Genomic DNA, 21,604 nt, shown 5'->3' with positions numbered 1-21,604 from the left:
TTAGGGTTAGAAATAGGTGTAGATTGAATGGGTAGGGGCTACAGGGAATACACTATGCCAATCAGTGTCCTCGCTAAGACGGAAGTACAAAAATGTGTGTGTGTGTGAGTGTGAGTGTGTGTGTGTGTGTGTGTCAGGCTACATATACGCTCTGGTGATGGAGAAAGAGAGAGAGAGAGAGAGAGAGAGAGAGAGAGAGAGAGAGAGGTGGGGTATAAAGGAGTGCTGCAAATACATAAAATCAAGGCAGCTGCGTCGCATTGAAGCAGCAAAGCAGTGAAGGTAAAGTAGCAGGACAACTAAAGTCAGGATGCAGAGAAATGTGGTGATTATACATCTTCTCACATGTCTTCATTTCTTCATTTCTTGTGAATAAGAGGAAAAAGGCCTCATGGAACCCGCAAGCTGAAGGTGTGTGATTTTATTTTTCCTCAAATGAAATTATCTCTGTTATGTTGAATGGATATAAAAATTCCTTGTTAGTCTTTAAGTGAATTTTTGTGTGAGAACAAAAGACAATACCAAACCTATTTGAGAAAATTGCCGAATGTTGGAATAATTAAAAGGCTAAAGCTCAGAGAACATGGCAAGTTGTGTCAAACATCTCAGCTCTTGCTGCTATGGTGATACCACAATTTCCATTAATTCATGAAACTGGTTTTCAGCCGCCTGTTGCTTCCACTTGTGAGCATATAGTTTCCCTGATGTGGATGAGAGCTCAGTTGCAGCTACAGTTTATGTGAACTAGTCAATTATAAATAGATTCACTTCAACAAATCATCTCTCTGAGAGTTGTTTTTGTTTTAGAATCCAAATGTAATCACATTATGTAAGGCTACTTTCTTAGCTGAAAGTGGGTGTTCCAGAAAGTTAGTGTCGCAGTTTCATACGGCTGAGGGACTCTCAAGACACAGATTTTTAGAAAGGAATGGTCAAAATTGAGGTAACCTCATATCTTATAATCCTATTGGCTAGAACCTTCCTGTGGTAAATTGCCAAACAGGGACATTTCAACAGGTAGGTAAAGTGGGATATTGCCTCAGGCCGCAGCTACGAGGCCCCCCCCCCTCCAGGACATTTTCCGGAGTTTGCCTCTTTATGAGAGCACAGCTGAAGATTGTTCGAGTCAGATGCGTTCACAACAAAGAAAAGATGAGTGGCGTCATGCAGGAGGTATAACATAGCGTAGAAATTCTGTTGCGGACAACATGTGTTATTGTTTACAACACATCAACACCGGCGTCGGCCCTCATCACCAAAAGATTCAGAATCTAGCTGTAATTCCAAGTTGACATCTTCATCCTTGTTTTCTACGTGTATGACACCTTCTTCATCCTAAAATATTGATGTTCTTTTCACTTTTGTGTACGACATCAACACACCCGTCCTGCTGTGTTCTCACACGGGCTCACTAAGACATTTTCCAGTCATTGTATGAGGGGGCTGGCAGGAACGTTTTCACTGACAGCTTAAGACACCATCAAGGTTATTTTTTCAATCTTAGCCAAGAAATTACACAACTGTCGTCACAGGTTGAGAAGTATAAATAAATAGGTTGAACTGTGTAAAACCAGTGGGGTGCTTACATTTCCTCCTTTTTATTCCTTTCAATAGGTTTAGAGCTGCAAAGAACCTAGCATCAAACATCACCATGCTGGAGCTGAACTGTTCCCTCAAAGCTATTTTCACATCTGGTGCCCAAGTCTTCAGTGGCGTGGGCTGCCCCGAGGCCGCTGTGGCGTGTGGGATGAATATCTCGTGGGTGCTGGCCAACGCCACTCAGCAGGATCTAGATGAGCTGTGTTTGAGTGAGGAGGAGTACCTGGCCAGGTACCTGGGGCCTCTCCGGTCCCCCGTCTTCTCTCCCGTCTGCGTCACCTACCTCGCCATCTTCATGGTGGGCGTCCTGGGCAACTGTTTGACCTGCGCTGTCATCTTACGCTACAGGGTGATGCAGACGCCCACCAACTACTACCTGCTGAGTCTGGCGGTGTCTGACCTGCTGGTGCTGCTGCTGGGCATGCCTTTAGAGCTCTACGACATGTGGCAGAACTACCCTTTCCTGCTCGGCGAGGGGGGCTGCTACTTCAAAACCTTCCTGTTTGAGACCGTCTGTTTCGCCTCAATCCTCAATGTCACCGCTCTCTGTGGGGAGCGCTACGTGGCTGTGGTCCACCCCCTGAAAGTCAAACACATGACCACGCACGCCCACGTCAGGAGGGTCATCTTCATGCTGTGGGTTCTGTCCATGGTGTGTGCTGTGCCAAACACCAGCCTGCACGGCATCATGGTGCTGCCTCCAAGGTTTGGACGACCGTTTCCTCGATCTACAATCTGCCGTATGTGTAAATCTTTATATTCAATTTTTCCCTTTGTTTAAGAGCCATTGTAGCACTGCTGTGAGACCAAATGCAAATATTCTCACAAAGATAATGTTAACGTGCTGAAATGGAGGAATATTAAAGGTTTAGTTCACATGTTCACATGCTAACATCTTCCAATTAGCACTAAACACAAAGTACAGCTGAGGCCGATAGGTATGTCATTGGTTTGCAGGTCATTTTAATGAATGAGTGTTTAAAGGGACCTGGGGGCCCCAGGCAAAAGAGGCCGAGGGGCCCTCCATCAAAACCAAACGAAAATTGTTGTTGCTGTAGACCATAGACCGATTATTAAGATGGATGAAAAATCTCCACTTCCTTCCACTACCCAGAGATGAAGATAAAATATCCTGGATATATACAAGCACTGCCATCTTACACATTTGGGTCAAGTGTCAACACTAGCGAGGCCGATACTGTACATGCACTCGACCAATCATGAGTCAGTCTCAGCTGTCAATCATGATGTTTCATCTCATTTTTATAGCATAAACTAACTAATTCAAACCAAACTTATGAGAAAAATAACACTTTGACATACAGCAGCGTGATAAGAATTAGCTAAAATGACGTGAAAAAAATCAATATGACATGTACGTTTTAGTTTGGTCTGTGTCCCATTCACAGAATCTTTTACCTATACTGCAGCCAGTCACCAGGGGGCAATGAAGATGCTTTGGCTTTACTTTGGGGGATCAGAGGTGTCATCCATCTTTAAATACAATCTTGCTGTAGACTCATTTATTTTTTCAAAATCATGTCAAGGAATCTGTTAAGGGTCATACATATATGTATGTATTTGTGTTATGTACTCACAGACTAACCATTTCTAGAGCAAAACTGCCTAGCTGGCTACAAAGTGCTCAAAGGTTTTGCTCTGACATATGAAGCGATGATGCCCTTGGTACATCTGGGATCATGAGCTGACTCAGATCTGTGCTTCTCTACACTGTTGTATCTCCATCCTCAGATGTGGTCAAGCCCACCTGGATGTACAACCTGATCATCCTGATTTCCACGCTGGTCTTCTTCCTGCTCCCCATGTTGATAATCAGCGTTCTCTACCTGCTCATTGGCTTGCAGCTCCGCAACGAGAAGATCATGACCATGGCGGACACCAGGTGTAGCTTTGGAGAGGAAAGTGTCTCCGGGTCAAGTAAAAAGAAGCTGAGCAAACGCAACATGCAAGTCACCAAGATGCTGTGTAGGTGTTTTTTCAGTTATGTTTTGAGTATGTGTGCATCTGAGTGTTAACAGCCCTCGAGCCCATAAGCATTTGTTATTTTTGTCTTTTTCCTTTTGACTATTGTGTTTCAGCTTTGTCTTGCCGTCTGTCACATGCTGGTGATTGGATTGACGATCGTGTGTCTGCTTCTGTTAGCGTGTTCTCTGTGACTCTATGTGATTGCATCCTCCTGATCCAGGTGTGTTGGTGGTCGTGTTCGGGCTCTGCTGGGCGCCCTTCCACGTGGACCGCTTGATGTGGAGTTACATCGACACCTCTTCCCAGCAGCACCTCAAGCTCTTCGAGCACGTCCACATCATCTCCGGAGTTTGTTTCTACCTGAGCTCTGCCATCAACCCCATCCTCTACAACCTCATGTCCACCAGGTTCAGAGAAATGTTCAGTCACGCGACTTGTTATTCTAACAGCTGGCCGATATACTCCATGTCACAGAGGACCCGGCGCAGCACCTTCAGCGAGAAAATGACACTATGAATTGGACCTAGGGTCGTCTGGGCCAAAGGAGGTCAGTGGATATTATACACAGATGGGCAACAAGTGGTGATGGTTGGTTGGGTGGAGTAGTGGTGTGATTATAGGGTGTGTAACTCCTGCTTTGTCCAAATCCAATAGGAGATTGTACGTTGATTTAACACTGACATCTTCTGCTCTTTAAAACTTGTGACTTCCCTGAAAGCTTTTTCAGTGTGATACATGGATTGTTGTATTTTACCTACTTTTGCAATGCTGGCTTCCCCCAATCTGACTCTGACTCCATTGTTGGCAATGGCCTTTATTTTTTTCATGGCTGCGTAATGCATTTTCAGTCACACGCGTCATGTAATGTCAGGTGACTGCCTGCAGCCGACCAGAAACCAGCCACCAGAGCAGATAGATGAAAAAAGATGTATATATTGTATTCAAAATAAAGAAAATTATGTTTTCTTCAACTGCATATCATCCTAACCCTCTCCCCTCTTCCATTCTCCTATTCGGCACCCCTTCTTTTTCCCTCTCCTTGCTCCTCTACATAGGGTCCTGAGGGGGCCCATCCCGCCAGGTTGCTGCAACAGATCCCCAGTCCAAAGCTTCCCCACAAAGAAACTAAGACCCAAGAATCCTTTAAACTCTCATGTGTCGCATCTCGTTGATGGTGTGGTCCTTGCTAGTGAATGGGACTCATGGGATATTTAGGAGCTACCACCCTCGTCATCAACACAGCAGATCAGGGAATATCTTTTGGGAGAAAGTTGTTCATCGTCCCAACACAGATTCAATAGTAGCTCCAAACCGATTTAGAATAGAGGAACAATAAAATAAAAGATAAAATGAGGATTCAGTCAATTCTCAGACGAACAATGAAATGAGCATAAAAATACACACAGCAGCATTTTTATGCAATGGAAACACAACCATATAGCAGCCTCAACGTTAATTAATTTCTATTTATGTAATGTATTTATGGTATTTACTGTATAATGCGAGGCAACATTTCCATGCTTGCCTATTGAATGAAGAGTGAAGGTACAATGAGTGTGTGTGGATGAAACAGAAATGAAAGTTAATAAAGGGAAACAGGAATAATGATGGGATGGTTTGAATATGACACAATGCTAATTAGTCAGGTGCCTTAAAACTACTTACATTATGTTCATAAAATGATATGAATATATAAAATACATAAGGCATTATGATTATATAGACCATCGCAGCATTTACACAAATTTATTCATATACAATGTACAATATTATTTAAATTGTGTAAAGCTCAATAAACAAAATGTATTAATATTCAAGTTCCCTCATTTTAAATTGCGGTATCGATATTTTACGAATGAAATAACTGCTTTAAAATGACCTGTACAGTATATAGGACGTGTGAATATTCATCATGTTTTTGATTATTGTTAAAGGTCTCTACTATGTAATGAAAGTGTGTATGTTTCCCTTTGATATCATATGTATGACCTGCTTTTGAAAATCCGTGCTAGTGGTTAGAGGGTTACTGTTCCTATTTCTGGTTTGACTCTGTTTGAGAAATTAGTGGAATGAGTCTTTGCACATGGATTTATATTCAATTGCCTGCAGAGCGACCAGCAGACGGACAAAAATGTCTTCTGTTTAAACAACACCGGTTATTTATGAGTAATGAGGCGTGCCACAGAAACACAGGGCTGTTGCAGCTCAGCTTTAGGTGGCACACAGTGCAGGATAAAAATAAACCTGTACTCATGGAGATGATGAGGACGAGGGGTCGAGGCTAAAGGGGAGGATGATGTCACCGGGTCGATTATATGTCAGAAAATTAACAAGGGGGGGGGGGAAGAAGAAATTAGATTATATAAATATTAAATCACTCTGTAATGGTGCAGTGTTATCAGTGTGCCACACCACCACTAATGGGTGTCAGTAAACCCACTAGCTCCACAGCAGAATACGCTGTTTGCACGCTGCCTCTGCAAATAGACCCACTTCAGATCACAGCATCATCCCAGTGATGGCATTTCAAGAGACTGGTTGTTATCCCCGCCCGCGGCTCTCTCACATAACAACACGAGAAACGCATTTAACTTTAACCAATTGTGTGAGCAGAATGTGGGAGCCGTGAAATTAAAACACAAATCAACCGAAATGAGGAATACGACGTGTTTTCATTCTGACTTTCACACAGGGAAATGAGCAGAGAGCCGGAGTGTTGGAACCCAACAAATCACAAAATTAGAGACCATAGTGAGATGCTCGGTAAGAGCTGTAGGAGAGGCGGGGGGGGGTCTGAGTCTGAGCCTCACATCATCTTGTTTTCATCATTTGTTTAATTTACTGACTCAAAACATAATGAAAGGAAGAAAGAAACTTAACTGATACTGTCGTTGCAAAACTTACAGATCACCCACAGAGAATATCTAATGTAATGAGAACCTACCCGCTCAAGACTTGCAACATTTAAAAAAACACTCTGATTATTTTCTGTATGTTTTGATAAGAATTTATAGACATTGTTCCATCAGATTAGATTTGCACAATTCCAATGGTGGTGAGTTATCTTTGTGGTAAGTACTCGTGACTTCAAGCACCGTAAGACACTTAATGGCACTCACCATTTTGGTTTAATCAGACATTGTCTTTGTATAAGCATGGAAACCAGTTATTAACGTCGCCATGACTACAAAGCAGCAGCTACATTTGGCCAAGAGGGTCGTTCCACTCCATTTATTTTCCTTATTACTCTGAGAGAACATCAAGGTGTGCTGTCGTAAATCCTTAACTCACCAATCATATCACAAAACAAAATTTGCCTCAAAGTGCTTTAATATCTGTATAAGGTGCGACATCCTCAGCCCTTAACCCACGACAATGACATATATTAATATTTAATATATATAAATAATCATAAAATGTAGTGCTTTTGTGCAGAATCATGTGTTAATACGTTTCATGCCAATTCATTCAGGACTACATTGCAGTCAGTCCTCTTGTACACAGCCAGGATGCAGAGGGATTAATGGGAAGTGCACAGGCTCAGTGTAGACAAGCTCTGTCCACTCTGTTAGGGCAGCAACCAGTGAACTGTTAATGGGGTTAATGGGGAGCAAAATAATTAGATATACTATATTTCTATTCAGTGCTTTTTAAATCAACAGCAGGATTTTGAAGTCAATTCTTTAAAAGACAGGAAGCCAGAGTAAAGATCTGGAGTAAAGAACAACAGATATCTGAAATCTAGTAACAGATACGCATCTTCAGAACTTTCGCTGACTTTTGTCCATGTCCTCTTCATTATTGTTCCGTCTTAAAAAGTAAAAGAGTTGTATCATACAAATCCAGCTGCCAAAAGAAGTCAGGAGAGCGTCAGTGCTGATGAGCTTTCCATGGCAGGAGTTGGAATATTCTCACATCTTACACAGATTACAAATATGCTGCTACAGTCCTTGTACTGTCCAATTCCTCCCGCGGAGGAGCAGATGTGATTCGCTGCGTAAATGATGACACGAGGTGTCTGATAATGGGACGAGTGTGTGGACGGGGTCTGACACTGATGGAGCACGAATGACTCTCCAACAAGAGCAGTTTCGAAAAGGCCCTGGTAATACATGAGACCACATCCTTGACCCGATGAACAGGGAGCAGAGTGAGGCTGCGGCTCCATCAGCTGCTCTGTGCAATTCAGTGTTAGCAGTATATTCAGTTATAAAACCTGACATCCAGCAGTGAAGTGATGCATAAAACTGGTTTCATGCAAACCATCAAACAATTTGACATAACTATAAACAGAGGAAACTATCTTTCCATCTGTCCTTCAGATTCTCTTCTGATCCATTTGAAACCCTAACTGCATGTGCACTGCTGACTCAAGGAAGTCGACTGTGACTTAAGAACATAAAGCGACTGTCAGTTCGGGCTGTGGAAGTCGTCATACATCAGCTTGCAAAGGTGGAGGCATCACTGGGGCCATGTCAAAGCCTGGATTCTCCTGAAAAACAAGCCCATCTGAAGCATGGAAGTGTTTTGTACACACACCCAAGCTCTGTAAATTGGAGACAGCTTTACACAGCAACACAACAGCTGTCACTTGAAGCTAGAACAAAGCTAACATTGATTTGTATGAGACGCAGCCGGAGCTGGACGGCAGTGTTTAGTTCACTTTTCTTTTTTTTTTTCAACCGAAGTATATTTTCTGTTCTCTGTTCTTTTCTGGCTCAAATTAATGTTGTAGACTTTTGTGAAATTTTTGAAACTCATAATAGTCTTTTGTTACAGTCTGTTAAAGAATTTGTGTTGCTGATACAAAAATACACTTTCATGAAAATTCACAATGGTTTTTCTCCAGTATACAGCAGTACAAAATGCAGTATAACAACCCAGCCTTGCAGTTAATCCTCTTTTAATGAAGATTATAATGTTCAGTTTTTAATGAATCTGTTTAAATACTAATACAAGACTAAAGATTTGGAAATGATTCATAAAACATCATAGATCATTTAAGACCCTTTGATTGCAAATATCTACTGTCACTGACGTTGGCTTTGTGACTCCACAAAAGCAGAGGATTGGTTCATTCAAAATCTTAAATCTTTGGGCTCAATTTCCCCTTAATTTGACAAACTTATTCGAACATGTGAATATCTGACATTTCTACACATCTCACGTCTCCAGCGTTTTACCCTCACATTCTTAAATAATGAGCTGCTTCCTAAACAGATGTTCCATTTCTTGCTAGATTCATCTTTTGACATCATCCCTATCGAAGAAAAAATGTTGTGTACTGTGTATTATCTATTTTGAAGCTGTTCACGCAGGCTTTGTAGTAAAAGCATAGACTGTTGTGATGGAAATTCATCTTGAGATTTGAAATAATGAAATTCTCAGACTGGAGTTGCCTTTGAGTCTTTATAATAGTAAGCTCTGCAGAGGTTACACAACAAGCACGGGTGCTCAAAATGGAACTGGCCGCAAGTTCACAAAAGCCAGAACTTATACAAAGAGGCGTTTCATGAAACATAATATGAAAAAAGACATGAAAGACATGAGATCATCATCTGTGTCTGTCCGTCCGCTGTAGCAGTTGGAAGAAAAACATCACCAAATAAGGGCATGCACCCTGTTGATCAAGGTCATAGCAGTGAGACACCACACCATCAAATAAGGGTTCCATCCTGTCAGGTAGACAGTATCACAGCAGTTAGACACCTGGTCAGGGGGATTTCCAATACCTTAGACACTGGTCAGTTGAATTTTCCACTACACTGTATATAAAGATGGACGACATGTCTTCCCTTCTTCCCACTATCCAGAAATGCAAAACATCCTGGATATGATCATGTCAATTTGTACCAATGACGACATTTGGAGTCAGAGTCTACGCTGTAGCGATCGCAGTTTGGAGCTGCGGTGTCAGGACAGTCTGAGCCACTAGGGGCGATCAAGACTATTTGGCTTTACTTTTGGGGGCAGGCATGTCTTCCGTCTCATGTATATTTAAAAAAATATATATATATATATAATACTTATAATACATCCAGGCTTTATATACTGTCTATAAGGGTAAAAGCAACACATCTGCAATGATGGAGCTTTAGACCTTTAACTCACTAATTTAAATAAACACTACTAGAATATATTTCGACCTCTTGTACAGCTACTATTAGGAAAATGGATGTATTCATATTGTATAGTGAGTCAGAATAAGCATTATTCAAGTCCACCCTAGCTTCTGTGGGTGTGTGTGTGTGTGTGTGTGTGTGTGTGTGTGTTATCCCGCGGTGCAAACACATACAGGTTAGGTTAATTAGAAAACTCAACAAAGGGTGAAGCACAGTGCCCTCTCACCCACTGCATTCACCTCACAATGAACACAATGAGCTTGTATAAAGACTGAATAGGTGGAAAATAACCAAGTCCAAAATATTAACACTTGACCACAGAATCTAGGGCAAATGTCCACCGGTATATGAAGAAATCATTTTCCTAATATGAAGGTGTTTTCCATTTTCCTCCTCCTGAAAAGCCACTGCTGGGATTAAGCTCACATGCAGAAACACATATTTACAACAGTAGCGTGGGTGTCAGTGTTAGCAAAAAGTACTTTGGAGACTATAAATATTAAATATTAAAGATAAAAGGGACCTCTTGATGGATAAACCCTCACCACTGCTTCCATTTTCTCCTCTTTCTCCACTCAGACAGGTGAATCCCAGGACACTAACATTCTGCTGCGATTGCATTCGGTTCACACGTCCCACGCTCTCGTGCTGGAATACCTCAAACATCTGCAAAGTGGAGACAGACAAACCCCCCCCCCCCAGAGAACAGGTGAGAGATCTCATCTTTTCATTTTTAGCCTCACTAGCAGCTTGAATGTGATGTCCGTGTTGGTGTGTTGTTTCCTTCACCTGATATAGGAGTAGCTGGTGAATAGTCCTGAAAATGTGCACAGATATTCACAAATTGTAGTTGAGTTTTTAGTCGTCCTCCACTCTGCGGTTAACATGTAACTGGCAAAATTACACAAATGAAGCATGGCGTTAGTTCATGCAGGACATGGAGTCATGTGCTCAGCTGTCAGTCACTCACCAATCACAGCCCATCCTCTCGACAAAGCAGTCCCTTTAAATACGACCTCCTCCTCACTGATCCCTGCTCAGCTACACTGCCACCCATGCCCTGCTGCCGGCAACTTGGCTCCACCACCCCAGCCTCCACCTTTTAGCACTGAGCCCAAACATGGTTGTGGTCAACGATATTCATCCTGAACAAATGATTCTTGCCTGCTACGCCCACTGGGGTTTTTTGCCGTGTTCCCTGTTTTATCTTAGCATGATGCTTGGCTAATCCAGGGAACATCCAAAGAATGGAGCCATAACTGTATTCCCATTTGTGCAATAAATGGGTAAATCGTGACAAAGTGTTCCTGACTGATCTCAGCTAATTTCACAGAGGAGTCAACTGCATGTTTTTCTAATATAATCAGTTTTTTGAGGTTTTGCTTGGATTTCTCGTCACGTCAGTGTGGCCAACATGCGTCATCACTGACACATAATGGAAGACGATTTAATGTGGATCTTGGTGAAAGTGTGTTCTCTATTGTGTACTGAGTGCCATTCAAGATCAATGCTATTTTAAAAAGGTCACAGATCTTTCACAGTTGTTTGCAGATGAAACTTCAAAGTCTGTCTTTACTTAACTGTAAATGCAATTAATTTCAAGTGACTGTGGGTGAATGTCTGCTTTTCATTGAAAAACAATCAAACTAGTCTTTTAAAAAGGCAACATAAAGTGGATTTGTTGCTTTCTTCAGAGACAAGTTAGAATGGGAGAACTGTGAATGAATCACGACACTGTGACTTTGCTGAACAGAAAACGGTTTATGACTTTAATTTGTTTAAACTTCTTAAACAACAAGAGGAATCCGAAGTTTAAACACTGTGGTCCCAAACAAGGCAACTTCTTTGTAACATAACAGTAAAAATCAAAAGTAGAAGCCGTTGTATAAAAGTAGCGTAACAACAAAGGAAAAACCACAGATAATCATCTAATTTTAAGTTAACAAAATAACACACTACAGTCAAATACCAGAGAACAGTTACAGTAATGATAAAACATTACTTAAACATGTCTACCCAGCAAAAACAGACTGAGCTATAACATACCTAATATTTTGGACTTGAAGCAGCGGACAACAACGAAACAAAAAATCGGCCACTAGAGATGCTGTCCAAACTCTCCCTGAGGTGAACGTGTAATAGATGTGGACCAGCTCCTGCGTTTCCTTCCCTTTCTCAATGCAGTTTAGCTTCACAGGTTTTTGGGACAGTACTTTCGCTCAAACTGGGGGACGTCAAACTTCCTGGTGCAGCCTTTGTAGTTCATGTAGCGGATCTTTCCGAAAATAGGTCTCTCTGCCCAGCCCTGGTCGTGGATGCCACAGATAGACCACATACACCCTACAGGAGGAAAATCAAGATGTGAGGAAAACAATGCAGTCTATTAGTGTTTAGTGACTTGCTTTATTTAATGAATGAGCGTACCAACAAAACCATTGGGGTCCTGGCCATCCAGCGAATAGCGATCATTTAGATAAAGGGCGATGGAGAGCGCCTCCTCTGGTGACGATGTCCACTCCAGAATCTTTTTGGCCCAGTACATCCTCAAGAAACCATGCATCTTCCCTTCAGTGATCAGCTGGTACTAAACGAGACATGTAATAGCAAGCAGTTGGAAACAAAGCACCAAAACAGACAAACATACAGGTTTACATCAGACACATTGAGACTTGGTCAGTCTCAGTGTTTTACCTGAGCTCCATTCCAGAGTTTGTCGTGCGTCTTTGCTTTCTCCAGCTGCTCCCGTGTGTAGAGATAAGGCCTCTTGTCTTTGGCGTGGTCCTTCAAGGTCTTCTGAGCCCATTCATATGCACCTGAGAAACACAAGCACGTAATACATCATTTTACAGAAACTGTGAAAATACAAAGAAAGATCTGAATCCTTTCAAACGCTCAGTACAAGCCTGTAATTTGGACAAAGTAATTCAGATTGTGAGCTGATGACTCATCTGGCTGAGGTCACTTATGGGACACTTGTTACAGCAGAGTGAACTGATTCATTTTCCACTGACCCTCCACGCTGTCGTATTTCTTGTTGTAGTAGCAGTAGTTGTCCGTCAGCTCCCTACGCACCACCAGCTCCTCGATGAAGGAGGCGACGGTCTGACCGGCCTTTTGCCCACTGCTCTGAACCTGCAACGCCACGCGCTGAGCTGAGATGTGGCCTGGAAAGGAAAAGAGGAATTTAAAGACGAGATTAGATGAGAATGCAAACAGAAGAGACTTTCTTCCCCAGTTTAATGTTGAGGAACATTTAAAACAAACACATTCTGTGATCTGTGCGTCACTACCGTTCACTTTGAACTCAGCTGAGGATCTGCAATATCTCAGCTACTCTGACAGAAAGCTCCAGTAAATTAAGACTCAGATATGCTTGATGCATCTTGGATGTAAATGATGAGCATCTAATATTTTCTAACAACCCAGTGATCAGTACAATCAATATCTTGAGTAATGAACTGAACGGCACGATGGTTAATGGAATCTAGAGTTGTTTGAAGGTCATCACCCAGTGTGGATAGTATAATGTTTTATCTGTTTCAAGCAGTTGATTAGGTCACAAATGAAAAGGAGGTAAGAAGAAGTAATATTGTAGTAGGTTGAAAAAAAACTGTCACACATGGTTACTGCAAAGTTTAGCAAAACCAAATCTTACATTTTCCCCATAACATTAATTACATTTACTGTTTATTCAGAGTTCAGTTAAGCTCAACTCAGTCTATTGCCTTTTTTAAATACGTGTATTCTCTTCTCTACCTCATTCTAACCTGCCTGCTGCTGTAACAACTGAATTTCCCCAGTGTGTGGATCAATAAACTGTTATCGTATCTCTTACACAGAGCCCCTAACAGGATTATCAGCTGTCGAGAACACGATGATGTCGGGATCACCAACGTCGTTGATGAGTCCCAGGCGCCGCTGGTTGCCTGTTTATTAATATTGAACGTATCACATGTCCAGATCGCACCAAATTCAACACTGCACTTTCATGGGCCCTTAACAATACACATGCCAAGTGTGAAGACGATAAGATGAAAGATGATATGTGAGCAACAGACAGACGTTTCTGAATTATTATATAGATTACTGACCGAAGCGGATCCAGGGGGAGAGCTGGCTGAGGGCGCTGACATTTGGGTCGTTGCGTTTGTTTTCAAACAGTTTGAGGCGTACATCAATGAAGGACTCCAACATGGCCATCCCCGCCTTGGTGCCAGGCTTGGCCCACTCCGGCACCTCGACCTCTCTGTCAACCGGCAGCGAGGCCAGAGTTTTCTCCCACTCTATTGGCTGTGAGGTGAAGAGAGGAGGACACAGAAACAGTCAGTAGAAGTCACAGCGGCCAGTGGTGAGCTAAAATCCCCACTGTGTTGTGACAGTGAAATGCAAACTTCTAAAGCAGAGAAAGTTCTGAATCTCTCCCTTCAAATTAGGAGAGTACTCTCACACAAGTGATTGGCTTATCCATCACAGCACAGCAGTAAAAGCTGCTACTGAGATAGAATTTTAAAACTTTTCACAGTCGTAAAAAGAAACGCCTGTTTATGTTCACTCATCAATAAACGATGTGCAGAGGAGAGGAGAGAGCTAAAGATTGAAAGCGGTATTTAATTTCAGCAGTCTGACTCTCTGACAGCTTAATTTCACATTGTATTGATCTTAGTTAACACTTCAAAGGCAAATAATATTTTCAGGATGAGACTAAATATGTTTGCGTGGTCTCAACCGAGCCAAAAGTCCTTGAATGTGGCATAAAAACACTTGGTGTCTTCTCCACCTTTCAATAACACATTCACTTTGATCCACAGCAGCGTGAATGTTCCCTTCGGCGTTACTGCAGCACTTACTTTAGCAGTTCTTGTAGCAGGGACGGGGTGTTTCTCTACCGGAGGAAAATCAGTGAGGAAGTCCGGCAGAAGTTTGGTGATTTTTCCTCTGATCGTTCTGGCGGCGTATTCCTGTTTAGGTGACGCTACCCAGCAGGGAACAATGTTATGGGCGTCCACCTATAAAAAGGACAATGAGGTGTTAAATTCCGTTATCAGATTATAAGGACAAATCTGGATTATGTGAATTTAAATATTTCATACAGGGGCCGTTGTTTGTTTGTTATTTAGCAGGATTAAGCTAAAACTAAAACTATCCAAATAAATGGACGGACCCAAAGATTTTTTTCTACCACTTGCTCTGACGTGGCGAGATAGGGCTTTAGCCTTGGTGCAGGAAAGTGCTCTCAGAGTGCCCCTCTACTGTAAGAATGAGGCAGGGTCAAACTCTAATATAAAATATACTACAAAAACTTAAAGAATGCAGAGCAGCCAATCAGCAAGAGAGGGAGCTTTTACCTGTTTGAGGAGGATGTCCTCTGGAAGCTTCTCTTTGACGTCCTCTAACCACTGCAGAGGTTCTCTGAGAGGGTAGAAGTCTGTCACCACTGCCCCCAGGCTGTGGTCAGACACAAAGCCGGGGAGAACGTCCCCTGCTGATCCATGGAGTAAGTGGAACTGGATGTCTAAGGCTTTACATTCCTGGTTGTTAAGAGTAGAACAACAGAGTTAGGACTAGTGGACTAAGTTGAATATAACAATGTGGATCACATATCACTGAAGAAAGCAACATTTATGCATGTTCACCCTCTTCCCCTGACTGTATAGTGCGATTTACATTTGTTGTTGCTCATTTAACTCAAGATGAAACTGTTTTTATAATCTTTTTTTCTTTCGTACTTGTTAAAGCGATGTTCACACATAATAAAAAATTTCGTAGTGTGTAAAATAAACCTGCATGAGATTTGAGTTTGTACGTGAAGCAAAGATTTGTCATTGACTTTAATTCAAACCAACATTATTCGATCTAACACTTTAAGAGATCAATTGATAATTTCTTCTATTAAACATCTAAATAAAGTGAAACAAAATGGTCGTGATTACCCTAAACCAGGGCAACATCCTAAAGTTGCTTGTTGAGTGTGGTCAACAGTGTAAAACGGGACAGAATTTTGCTTCATAATTTACTTCAACTCTAAGTAAATTTTAAAAAGTCGATTTAAAGTTGTTTTCGAATTTTCTATTAATGTAAAAAATATAATTTTGGAAATACAAACGCAAATACCAATCTCCATTTACCAGATCTGAATTCCAGTGGTAGATTCCTTAAAACCATAAATGTTGACTTTCTAGCTAGTAAAAAAGTAGCGTAAAAGTGTTTGGTTGTTTAACTTATTTGAATATAAATTATATACTGTAGTGACTTTCCCATCAATCAAAACATATTGATAAACTGACTAGTGCACTACTAGAATTACTGGATGCAATCTGTGCATCCAGACTAAATCTTTCAGTCACCTCTGCGACTTCTTTCAGTCCTTTGAGCATGAAGCTGTAACGTCTCAGAGTAGACAGTTCTGACTTTGGGACAAACCAGCAGAAGCAGACGTGCAGAGGAAGGTTTTTCTTCACAGCGAGTTTCTGTGCGTGGATCAGAGCCCAGTTATCTGAAACACAAGAGGAAAAACACACACACACACACACACACTGTCATTAGACACATGAAGAGAAGGGAAATGGCTCAGTGCTGGTTGTGCAGGTGTTTACCTTGTACTCTCTGGTCTCTCGACATCCAGTACAGGACTCCCTCTGAGCCCTGCTTCATCTTCTCAGCGTCAGATAGAATTCGAAGACGCTTCTTGTTGAACTTTATCTCCTTCTCCTCTGACCTCTGCTGCATGATCAGGTCCTGCAGCCAGCCCCCAGTCCTCTGCTGCTTCTCCTGCTGCTTCTCCTGCTGCTGCTTCGTGGGGGCCAGCTTCTTCTGCTTGGCGGAGCGCTCTTTACTGGCGGGAGCAGCCTTGCGTTTCTTATCTGACATGGTGGAAACACTGGAGAACGAACCGGTGAAGAGGGAGAGAAGTGGCCTTGGTGATCTCTGGTAGGTGAGCGTCAGGGGTCGCCTTTGTGCAGAGGGAGAGCTGCGAGGGACCACAGAGAAAGTGGTGACAATCACAACAAAAACACGAGAATTATTAAACTGCAAACACATTATGAGTAACCATGAGGATTAAATACAGGAAGAAACGTGCACACATCAAAGGCAACAAACCAGGAGCACGACGACGCTGCACAAACTCCTCTCTCGGATGAACTCACCTCCTCCAGATGCAGAACATGCAGCGAATGGATCCTGCAGTTCTTCTATCGCCGTGTAGCAGGGGAAACTAACTTGACTCTCAGTGTACACCACGACGCGACGAGTGGCTGCGACTCTTAACACGCGTCTGAACGCGTCTGGTACGAGTTACACGCGCCCGCCTGTGTTTGGGTTTTGTAACACGGCGTTGTCGGTGAGCTGGAACTACGTCGCCCACAGTGCTTTGCGTCTGCGGCGCATGCGCGGCGCCGCTTACGTTGGGAGGAGGTTTCTCGCTGTATCGTATAGAGAGGAAGCCATAGCGCGACTCTGCAGCTGCCACGCTCCGTCTCCTCGCTCCCTGCGTGTTTCACGGGCTTTTAAGCATGGACACAGGCGGCTTCGCGGAGGGCCGGGAGAGGAAACCAGCGGTGCCCGATAAAGTCGACATGTCGCTGGGTAAGGTCCTCAGCAGCCGGCCGTCACGGTACCAAAATACAGCCCGAGCTAATGATAGCTGACGGCGCTCAGTGATGGGAGGGCGTCTGCGGCTAGCTGGCTACGTGGGTCTCATTCAGACGCCGTCGTTTACTCTGCTCGTGTGATTATTTTTAACAGATGACATCATTCGCCTGAACAAGAAGGAGCAGCAGCAGCTGAGGAGGAGACAGGCCACAGGGAGCCGGAGACCGGTGAAGAAGAAAGGCCGCTTAACACAGGTGTCACCGCGGGCTGCTGCAGCTGTGGGACCCGCTCAGAGAGGTGTGTCTGTCTGTGTGTCTGTGTCAGTCATTTACTCCTCTTCTAACCTGCCCTGTACGTGTACTAATGCAGCTATTATTATCTCTACCAGGAGGTGGCGCACCCCGAGGAGGAGCGCCTAAATTAAGAAACCGGAGGGTCCCTCCCCTGCAGGGGCTACGGCGGGGTCAGGGGGTCATCACAGGCCTGGCCGCCAGGAGGCCCACTGCCCTGCTCAAACGAGTGGGCACCCTGAACAGAGCAGCGATCAACCAGGTAATGGAGGACACCTCCATGCCAGTGATGGTCCACTGACAGCAGCTACAGACACTGGTCTGAAATATCTCCCAGCAGCATCACTGGTATTTGTCACAGATCTCATTGACTGACCTTGTTGGGTTTGTTCAGAAGTTGTACAAGTGTACGTAGTCAGCTGAACTGTCTCATGAAGGGGTTTCGTCTCTCAACCAAAAGTTTTATGGGAGGTTTCAGGTGTTTAACCTCTGTGGGTCTGGGGTCGCACGCACACACACACACGCACACTTACAACTTCTGAAGAGACCATGACCTGGATGGCTGAGAATCTTCCGATGTATTGTTTAGTTTGAATAAAGAAGAGCGATGGCTCAGGTCATAGGAATCACCTCAGTTGATGTAAGGCGTCTGTACATGTTGAGAAGCTGCAGTAGAGCTCTCAGCCTCTTAGGTAGGTTTTTGAATTGAGATCACTGTTCTCTTATCAGCAGGGTTTTCTGCTACATTGATTTATTTGTTTGTTCATATTTGTTCCTCAACGCAAACCTCTCACACGTGCTCTATTTCACTGCTGGATTCATAAAGATTAATCAATGAAAATCCAGTCTACAGTGAGACTGAATCAATGTGAGACTGATATTGAAGCTTAAACAACTTCTGCAACTTCAATGTACCTGCACTTGCTGACAAAGAACAATTAAAAGAAGACAGAGCAGTTACCTTGGTAACAAAACCCCTCTTGGCTTGCAGAGACTAAAAGCGAGACTAAACAAACTGTACTTTTCCTGCTGTGAAGACCTGGCTCTGCCCGACCCTCTTCACGCCCAGAGGCAGCGGTCACATCCTGTTACCTGGCAACAAGACATTATCTCTTGCTCCAGACAATCTTGGAAATGTTGCAGTTTTTTTCCCCCCAATCACTTACGAATTGTCAACTTATGACAAAAGCCTTGTCAGCTGTGATTATAACTTTGAACCAACACAACATCTTTTGTTGTTTTTCTTTCTTTTTCTATCAGAGTGAGAGTTAAAATGGGTTTTACATAATAAACACTGAGTTATGTCATCACTCTGGGATTCATTCGATCTTTCTCATTCTTATCAAAGTTACATTCTTATTTCTGTCTCTTCTTACTTAAATGATCAAACTGCCTCACATCATATCAGACATTAACTCAGATAATCAGCGTAGTGTATTTTAGTGTTGTCATTTAGCTTTCTGTGCCTTTAAACTAGGCTTTATAAAGATGGACGAATTCTCGTGTGGATGTTGGTAAAACAACCGAAGGAAAATGGAAGTTTCCCGTTCCTGATGTGTATTTTGCGCTGAAACAAAAACTTAAAGTATCTTCCCCTGCAGGGTAAATTGTGGATGCTTTGCCTTGGTTATAACTACAATGTATTGAAGAGCACCCACTGCATGTTCCTCTTTCAGAAAACAAGACAGAAAACCCGGCCCTTCATTCAACGCACTGAAACTCCGTACAGGAAGCCGGAGGTTCAGAGGCGACTGTACAGGCAGCCGGATCCACAGAGAGGCCCGAGCACATCGGTCAGGAGACCATTTCAGCTGCGACGACGGTGAGAACCTCTTTACAACAACTCATACAGTCAAATGGTGCACTTATGTACTATTGTATGGTTCTTTATTAATGCATGGAGACTTGGGGGTGTGCTGTAAGAATCCACATTAGGGCTTTTTATGGCCCAAAACATATTTTTAAGCGGTGGAATGTGGTAAGCAGTTGGATTTTAAACTTCTTTTAGATGAGTGAAGGCTTATGTGTTCAACTGTACAGTTCATAGTACACTTGTTACCTGCAGAGATTGCTCGGCTGTATTTCAACTCTGTTTTTTTGCTCCTCTCCTTCAGACCACTGCCACCTGTCCAGCAGACTCGGAGGGAAGCACGCCAGGCCACATTTCTTCTTCGCAGGGGACTCAAGGCACGTGATATTTATTTGTGGGTTTACAGGTCATTGGTAAATATATTTTTAGAACATGTTCTGTTTGTATATGTAGTTATAAATGTTTATCTGTGTACTTACAGACCTAATCCAACTGTCAATGCACCACTGTTTATTCTTCATGTCGCTCGGCAGGTACAAGCTCAGGTGCAGAAGCCAAGTCCTCGCTCTCCAGTCAGAACTCGCCAGTGAGTATTTGTAGGCTCCAGCCTGTTTTTGTAGTAGCAGCTACTCTGTTGTGTGTGCAGGGGGAGAGGAAGTCCTACTACGGATGTGAATCATTGGAGAGGTGGGGTTGGGGGACCATTGTTTGCCATCTTAGTGTCAGTGTCTGTTGTGCTTGTGATATTGATACAGCCTCTATTTGTCCACCAGGTGGCGCACATCGACAGCCAACAACGGGATCTTGACTGTTTCAATTGACAACCCCACAGCCAGGACACAGCCAGAGTTAGTACCACTCAACACAAACCCACTGGTTTTTCACATAGTTTAAGACATCATTTCCATTAATCCAGTTTTCTATTCATTATATTTACACATATGTGGGATTTTACATGTCAGAATCAGTGGCAGTGCCAGGAACTTAACTTACCTGTGAGGTCAAATAAAGAAGTTTATGTGAGCATCCACTGATGTGTCTTCTGTTTGTCGTCACTTTTCTCCAGCACCTAGTGTTGATCAAGTTTGGATGTGTTTGCTTTTGTATCCTCTCTGAGGAATTGTACATGTTGACAATGATCTTAGACACCTCCAGATTCAACCAACAGTTTCTGCCACTTCTTCACAGGCCTCCCACTGCTTGGACCCTGCACCCCCCGGCTGTCAGTCCTGTTCCAGTCAAGATAGAAGCAGTAGAGAAGAAAATACCAAAAGGTGTTCCTCTAGAGTTTGACATCAACAGTGTTGGCAAACCGGTGAGAGCATCCTACGTTGTTGATTCTATATTGTTGAATACACAGTCATAGGCAGATTTCAACAAGTAAATTTAAGACTTTAAGGCCACAGTGATTGAAATGTAACGCCTATGACAAGTACGACAGATATGAAAGAATATTAAAGTCCCAGAATTACTTACAGTTCCCCACAAATCTCAAAGGCAGGCAGTAGGTATTAATAGGTTTACTATAATTAGATCAGTTCTGACATGGGGTGTTTGTGGACTATCAGTTATCGGCTCAGCGTTGGTCTTGTTTGTAGTTTCATTAAAGTGTGTTAAACATTTGTTCACCCAATTCCTTTCACAGCAAACGTCGATGACTTTGAACGAGCGATTCCGCATCATGAAAGATCAGCGCACCACGATGGCACAAAGCGGTAAAGGCAGCCGATTTGTCACAGTGGGTTAGCCAGCAAAAACAGTGACTAAGTAAAACTCAGAAGCTCCTTTGTCCTGTTCAGACCCACACAGCGAACCCCACCTTTCTGATGGAGGGTGGCACCACCGACATGTTTCTTGACTTTGCAAGTGGTGAGTGGGCAACCGATCGTGGGACAAATGAGCACAACGTGCACAACTGCTCAAATGTCAATGGAAGGTTTCCCGTTCATAATTCTTATCGTTGTATGCAGCCGTTTGTATTGTGGAGGTCCTACTCTCGGAAGGAGAGGGATTTTTCCCCCCTTTGGACTCTGGACTGTCATGATTGTGAAGAGTATTTTTTTCAGAGGACTGTTATGTATTTGCGTGGGTGGCACGTATGTTCCCCGATTCCTTCCGATTTTCTTTTTTGAGAATAGTTTTGTAATGTTTCTTCAAATAAATGAGTCTCTTTAAAAGTGTGATATTTGTATTAGCTTCACATCAGG

The 21,604-nt window shown here is 43.0% G+C and overlaps 3 protein-coding genes across 4 annotated transcripts; 2 read left to right on the top strand and 1 right to left on the bottom strand.

The window, feature by feature from the left end:
- The first annotated feature begins 264 nt into the window (after positions 1 to 264).
- On the top strand, positions 265 to 5,323 carry LOC118117998 (neuromedin-U receptor 1). Its single transcript, XM_035170751.2, has 4 exons — positions 265 to 411; positions 1,615 to 2,339; positions 3,352 to 3,585; positions 3,806 to 5,323. The coding sequence occupies exons 2-4, from the start codon at positions 1,652 to 1,654 to the stop codon at positions 4,099 to 4,101; spliced, it is 1,218 nt and encodes a 405-aa protein (XP_035026642.1). The 5' UTR covers positions 265 to 411; positions 1,615 to 1,651; the 3' UTR covers positions 4,102 to 5,323.
- Positions 5,324 to 11,448: 6,125 nt separating this feature from the next.
- Positions 11,449 to 17,028, bottom strand: LOC118117295 (CPD photolyase). 2 transcript variants are annotated; one of them, XM_035169410.2, is made up of 10 exons: positions 16,853 to 17,028; positions 16,301 to 16,674; positions 16,052 to 16,200; positions 15,053 to 15,235; positions 14,555 to 14,713; positions 13,799 to 13,997; positions 12,719 to 12,871; positions 12,399 to 12,520; positions 12,132 to 12,291; positions 11,449 to 12,047 (listed from the first exon to the last, which is right to left on the bottom strand). In XM_035169410.2, exons 1-10 carry the CDS (start codon positions 16,870 to 16,872, stop codon positions 11,899 to 11,901), a joined length of 1,668 nt encoding a protein of 555 aa, XP_035025301.1. In that variant the 5' UTR covers positions 16,873 to 17,028; the 3' UTR covers positions 11,449 to 11,898. The 2 variants fall into 2 exon arrangements, with proteins under 2 accessions (XP_035025301.1, XP_035025302.1); XM_035169411.2 differs by having other exon boundaries at positions 16,806 to 17,016.
- A 65-nt stretch (positions 17,029 to 17,093) lies between these two features.
- LOC118117296 (UAP56-interacting factor) lies at positions 17,094 to 21,574 on the top strand. Its single transcript, XM_035169413.2, has 9 exons — positions 17,094 to 17,291; positions 17,451 to 17,594; positions 17,686 to 17,849; positions 19,264 to 19,409; positions 19,702 to 19,774; positions 19,931 to 19,983; positions 20,171 to 20,245; positions 20,586 to 20,712; positions 21,043 to 21,574. The coding sequence occupies exons 1-9, from the start codon at positions 17,219 to 17,221 to the stop codon at positions 21,142 to 21,144; spliced, it is 957 nt and encodes a 318-aa protein (XP_035025304.1). The 5' UTR covers positions 17,094 to 17,218; the 3' UTR covers positions 21,145 to 21,574.
- Positions 21,575 to 21,604: the final 30 nt, after the last annotated feature.

The sequence above is a fragment of the Hippoglossus stenolepis genome, chromosome 11 (assembly GCF_022539355.2).
Source record: "Hippoglossus stenolepis isolate QCI-W04-F060 chromosome 11, HSTE1.2, whole genome shotgun sequence".
NCBI classification, from domain to species: Eukaryota; Metazoa; Chordata; class Actinopteri; order Pleuronectiformes; family Pleuronectidae; genus Hippoglossus; species Hippoglossus stenolepis.
Note: the sequence above shows the minus strand (reverse complement) of the source record. Positions and strands in the feature narration are given on the sequence as shown.